Source organism: Asparagus officinalis, chromosome 8 (genome assembly GCF_001876935.1).
Source record: "Asparagus officinalis chromosome 8, Aspof.V1, whole genome shotgun sequence".
In the NCBI taxonomy this organism is placed as follows: Eukaryota; Viridiplantae; Streptophyta; class Magnoliopsida; order Asparagales; family Asparagaceae; genus Asparagus; species Asparagus officinalis.
This window is the reverse complement of record NC_033801.1, coordinates 126,049,702-126,055,914: the sequence shown is the minus strand read 5'-3', so window position 1 is coordinate 126,055,914 and position 6,213 is coordinate 126,049,702. Positions and strand designations below refer to the sequence as shown.

General features: G+C 33.9%; 1 protein-coding gene across 1 annotated transcript in view; it reads left to right on the top strand.

Moving 5' to 3' along the window:
• The window catches only part of LOC109821879 (protein FATTY ACID EXPORT 3, chloroplastic), a 9,522-nt gene that overhangs the window by 1,442 nt on the left and 1,867 nt on the right, over positions 1 to 6,213 (top strand). The window contains exons 3-6 of the mRNA XM_020388037.1: positions 1,316 to 1,703; positions 2,085 to 2,252; positions 3,222 to 3,268; positions 3,381 to 3,418. Coding sequence (XP_020243626.1) covers positions 1,316 to 1,703; positions 2,085 to 2,252; positions 3,222 to 3,268; positions 3,381 to 3,418 — 641 coding nt within the window. The remainder of the gene's footprint in view (positions 1 to 1,315; positions 1,704 to 2,084; positions 2,253 to 3,221; positions 3,269 to 3,380; positions 3,419 to 6,213) is intronic.

Sequence of the window (6,213 nt, the reverse complement as noted above, 5' to 3'; positions counted from 1 at the left end):
AGAGAGAGAGAGAGAGAGAGAGAGAGAGAGAGAGAGAGAGAGAGAGAGAACTCTGTTATAAAGGTGAATGATTTTACCAGTGCAAAATCAGTGTTAGCGTTCGGCCGTGTTGGAAATTGAGCCCTCGTGAATACACTGACTGGACAGCGGGGTGAGCCCGGATACGCCCTCTGATGGATGAATGAGTATCTTTCTAAGGAAGAAGAAGATGATAGAAATGTAAAGCGGCTAGTAAAACCCTAGAGTGCATTAGGTTAGAGAAAACTGAAAACTACCAGTGGTCATTATTGTTATTATTGCTAGGAAAACGGCTTGGCATGAACGGGCGCGAGGCGGGGGGGGCGGGGGCATACATGTGCTCGCATCCTGCCATATCAGGGGGTCTGTTTGTGACACTGTCCTTAATTCCTGGAAAAGGTGTGACGACAGGATGGCAGACACGTGTGCGGAAGAATCCCACCAACCTGGCTAACGATTTTGTCGTAGGGTCATCGAAGGAGCTCAGAGCTTGGGGTTATCTTAACCGCGCTGTATATAGAGGTTTTATGGGCCGAGCCCTTTTATGGGGCTGCTCGAACGCAATTGGGGAAATTATTATTGTTAACCCACTTTTACGGCATCTTTGTGGGGGTACGGTATATTTATTGCACAACGTGTTAGAAATTAGTTTTTATTTCTTAATTTCATTTTCTGGAGGCTGTAATTCTTGCTTCCATAAGGTGGTGCAGGATTTGTTGCATTTTCAACTTGTAAGTTATTTCCGCATAACTGTACAACCCCTTTATTTTTCTATTCTCTTTTATGTGTATATAAGAGTATGATTTTAAAAAAAAGTTAAAACCCATCCTAATGTTATTTTATTATTATCACCATTTGTCTTATTACTATTGCAAGTTTTGGTGCTGGGTAAAGGCAGCGTATGGAGAGTGTTACTTTCTTAGACTTGAGATTTCAACTGATAGTCTAACACTTCAAGATCATGAATAATTTAAAAATTAGAATTGAAAATGTGTTCAGACTTGCTAAATACATTGAAGACCTCATGTAGGAATCAGTAAATTTTATATGAAACAAAGAGAATGTTGGTTTTATTTATCAACGGGATTGACATATCAAGCTGAGAAACTTAAATCAACCAGCTGATTTGACATTTTGCTCCTTGCAACTACATATGGTGGAAGCATAGGCACATAAACCGTTATTTGGAAATTTTGTTGAGTAACAAGCGCAGAGTGTACCTTCTTTTTTTTTTTTTTGCCCTCCATAGAGTTAGCATTGTTTGAATATTGGCCTTCGTTTTCTTTTTGTTTGTCAGACAAACCCTGATATTGAGGTGGAGAAGGATGAGCTTAAACCAGAAGCTAACAAAGCAGAGGAAGAATGGAAGAAAGCTTTAGAAATTTTTAAAGAGGAAGCAATAAAGATGAAGGCAATGTCAGAAGAAGCATACGAAGTATACTCCAAACAAGCAATTGTTATGCTAAATAAAACATCTGAAACACTGAAGATCCAGGCTGAAAAAGCAAGACAAGATTTGAATGTCATAGCCAACCAAATAAGTGAAGAAGGGAAAGTTTATCTTTCTAAAGCAGCAGAGGAATCTCCTGAACCAATAAAGGATGTTGTCGAAACTTTTGCTTCTTCCACCAATGAGTTGAAGGAAATATCTGCTGTTAGAGATTTTCACCTTGGGATTCCCTATGGTAAGTATATGTACATGTGTAAAATATATGATTCCGTGCTTGTAATTGGATGAATAGTTTATCCTTTTACTATTTTGCAATGAATTTGTATCCTCTCCACTACCAAAAAGTAGCGGAGAGGCCACTACTTTTAATTCCTAAAGTTGATTGTTTAATAGATGATTGAGATTCGATCCCAATGTGTTACTTATCATACTCCTACTAAAACCTAAATAATCAACGGTTGAAATAAAGCTGTGGTCTCTCAATTATTTTTTAGTAGTGGAGAGGATCAAAATCCTCTTGCAAGTCTTTGGGGTTAAACTTGCAATCATTTGATTTTGGGCATTTATATGGGCTTATTTCAATGTTAATTTTTACACGAACTGTTTATTCATGTAGGTGCTTTTCTCTCTATTGGAGGCTTTCTTTGGTTTATGCTGACTGGAAGCACGTCAGCCATTCGCTTTGGTGTTATTCTTGGCAGTGCATTACTGGCCCTGAGTGTTGCCAGTTTAAGATCATGGAAAAGTGGGCAATCCTCTGAGCGGCTTTTAAAAGGACAGGCTGGTCAGTCCACTCCTTTCACTTGTCTTTTCTTTTACGACTAATATCATGGAAATGCGGTCTTCATATGATTTCGCTACATTTTTTGCTTATGTTCAATAAATATATTTAAGAGCTGAGGGATTTACTTCTGTCACATAAGGCAACCAGATACATGCTAGATTATTTTGAGGTTGACAACTTCAGGCTCCTTTTTATTTCAGCCAAATATCGATCAATCTACTTAAGCAATTATAGTGCATCCAGATGGGAGTTGTCTAGCTCGACCTGATCATAATCCAAACATGTTAACAAGGCTGGGGCCAAATTGTTGTAAAAGTTTAGGTTTAATTTGGGTTTTAATTGGCATCCAACACTATCACATTTTAGTTTCTGGGCTACGTGTCGGAACAAATATAGGAAAGAATTGTTCAATTAATTTGAAGAAATAATTAATTTCCCTAGAAATCGAACAACTATTTGAAAGAACCAAAATTGATGTAAATAGGATTTCGCTAACTTCTTCTATCGATAAGACTTAAAAATCCTTTCAATTGCGTAGTTAGATTGAAAAGAATATTGCTATATATGATTTAATCTTTGCCAGTGCCTTGTTAATTCCTGGGAAGAGTGCTGAAAATAAAATGAAATGGACGCTCTTTGTCGTATATGCTGTTATCACCCTTCAAACTGGCGGTCATCTTTTGATCAGTTTAGTATTTGGCCTAAGAAGGGTCTAAATGTCTAGTTCTGGAGTTGTTATTTTACTGATGATGGTTTATTTCTTTGTCATATTGGAAAGAATAGTACAGCCAATTGTTTAGAGTTGAGAGGGTAATAAATTGTCTAAATGTGCAATCATAACTTGTCAAAGTGCATACTATTCTGTGGTCACTCTGGATCCATCAGTTCCTGTAACTCTAGTGCTTTAGATATGCATTTTTTTTTCCTGAGAAAACTTCTCATCTTCTGGTTAACACTCTGGTGCTGCAGCAATTGCGACAATTATATTTCTAAGGGAATGGCGTCTGTTTTGCCAGGTAAAGAGAATCTTTCAGCCTTCAGATAATAATGCTTAAAGGTGTATATGGATTTTCTAGGAAATTGGTAGAAGGTTGGTATATGTTTTTGATTATCTGCTTATTCTTGCAGACACGATTCTTTTCAACTGGATTGATGACCCTTATAAGGTTTGCACTTCAAGAACTTCGTGGTGATGTTTGATATTGCTTGAAATGCTTGTGTATGCATTGCTTCCATTGATGGGATTAAAATGTTGCATCTTTCATTGATTTAACAATCAGCATCTAGTCTGCAGGCTCGCATAGGCTTCAGAATATACTGATAGGCTAACATTTTTCCTGTATTTTCTTTCTTCTTTACTTGAAATTGAATTTTGCATATCCAGTTTGGGTAGTGCGTCATAAGATGCTGAGCATGCACCTTCTCTTATTTTGGCATTTCATTTATCATCTTAGGGGAATTTATCCTGGAGCAACTGACCAAATTGAATGCACTTCTAATTACTTTAGTCAAGCATGCAGACAAATCAAAGCCTTTTGTCTCTTGATATCTTCTGAATTGCCTTAAACATCTCTGTGGTTAGAATATTCATATATTTATACGGAACTAGTAAAGTGCACATTCGTTGCACGTGGGTATACTTGTTCAGTATTGAAATTTTTTAAATGTGGACCATAAAATGATGAAGTGAATCGATGATTTAGATTTTACCAATATTCATGTAATTAAGTTGGTTTAGATTTTACCAATATTCATGAAACCCACATAAAGAACATAATAAGAGATTTATGTGCTAGGATTATTAGATAATTAGATTGGCCAATAGATGGAAGACTTGAACTTATAGGGTAATAAGACCAAAAAAAGAATCAATTCATGTTTCAAATTTAATTACCTTATCAAAGTCTATATTAATCATCAGCATTTAAAGCTGAAACAAAACATACAAACATAGAGGGTCAAATTTACTAAATAGCAGATACCCGACGTGGATTAATAGAGTGAAAAGTATAACCCTATGCATGAACAAACTTATTATGTAAACACAATAGCAATATTAAAAGATGATCTAATATTAGTTAGAGATGGGAGACACATTTTTGCTCAATTTACACTAAGGTTCAAGCTATTTAAAAAAATGCTAATTAATAAGAGCTTTCCCAAATAAATTTCTTAAACTTAAAACTAAAATTGACATGTTTGAATAATGGAGATATATCATGCGAAGGGACTTGTCACTTGTTGAAATTTCGTGACAATTACAAGAGAGACTGAGTATGTCATTCATATGCACTTTATCAATCTCTAGTTCACAAGTTGGCACTGAATCATTGCGATAGCATTTCCATAGAAATCTATTCCATCTTTAATGTCATCCCAAGCACTTCGTTTCTCAGAAATAGAAGTCAGATGGTTGGAAGGAGAGGAAGAGAGAAATAAATGAAAAAAAAAATTTGTAACATATAAAATGAGTAATTAATTAGAAGGTAAAAAAGCCAAAGCTTAAGAAGATATTACTTTAGTAATTAGGGTTTATTTATAATAAAAATATAATATTTATTTTAGATGCATGTAAATATGCTAGTTGTATTTATTTAATGAGCCAATAATTATATAATTAATACTATATGTCGTTTTCCCATTATTCCTTTAGAACAACATACGTCTCTTATTATACCTATCGAAAGATGTTTTTATCTTAAAAGACTAGTAAAGTGCACGTGCGTTGCACGTGAGTATACTTGTTCAGTATTGAAAATTTTAAATGTGGACCGTAAAATGATGAAGTGAATCGATGATTTAGATTTTACCAATATTCATGTAATTAAGTTTTTTGTCTGGAATCATGGTAAGAAAGTTTATTTTGTACTTTTCAGTGTAACATCAAAAGGATAATACAATCAGCCTAATGCATTCCTAATCGTGCCCCTACTTCATGATATTAATATCATAGATATTTTTTGATACAATGTGTTTTCAAATTATAACGTGAAATACATTTAGGGGGTTGAATTTTAAAAATATTTAATCTAATGAGATTTTAAGATACATTTATTCATTTTAGTCTTTTATAATACATTTTGAAATGATCTCAATGTCTGCAAAAAGAAAACTAATCACCAAATTGATTGTACCAATTTAAATTATACCAATTTGACTCATTTCTACAATAATCAAGTTTCGAAACATATTTTTAAAATTCTAATTGAATTATAGAGGAACATACCATGTTAACACGTGCTTGAGCAAATTTGATTCTCGAAAGAAGTCGACATCTTGTTCTTTGTTAAATTTTCTATTCTAATCCAAGTGGAGTTCTAGTTTAGCTTTTCTTTTGTAATTGTATGGTTTTGACTTAGTAGGTATTATGGTGAGTGGAAGAAAATGTATGAGCTAATTTACACTCAAGAGATGAAAGAGAAGTTACATAAAAATAAAAAAGGGTTGTTTGTTAGTTAATCTGGTTCATAATTTATGCATTGATTCAAATTGAATTTTAAAAGTCCAGACTCTACATCTTGTTATTATAATTATTTGATTAATTTTGTCTTATACTATTTTGTGACTGATTGGGAAGAAATTCATAGTCTTGAGCTGAAATTTTAGACTCATTAGCAGTCGGTGCTCAAAACATCCAAAGCAATAAAGAATGAAGCGCGTCATTCTCTAATTTTACGTTAGGTAGTTTCTACGAAACTCTTGTCCTCCCATTGTTTAAACTTTGATGTCCCTTCAATACAGTCGTTTTAACTTTTCTTAGAGAGAAGAGTCGTAAGCCCCTCGACATGCAACTAAGGTAGACCAAAAAGTGAACATTGACATTCTAAAATTCTAAATATAGACATAACCATTTGTATATAGTATTTGATTATAAACTATTGATAATGATTTTATTCTTGACCAAATATTCTTAGGGAGAGTAGGAGGTGCATTTAATAAAGAGTTATGGATAATTATTTAA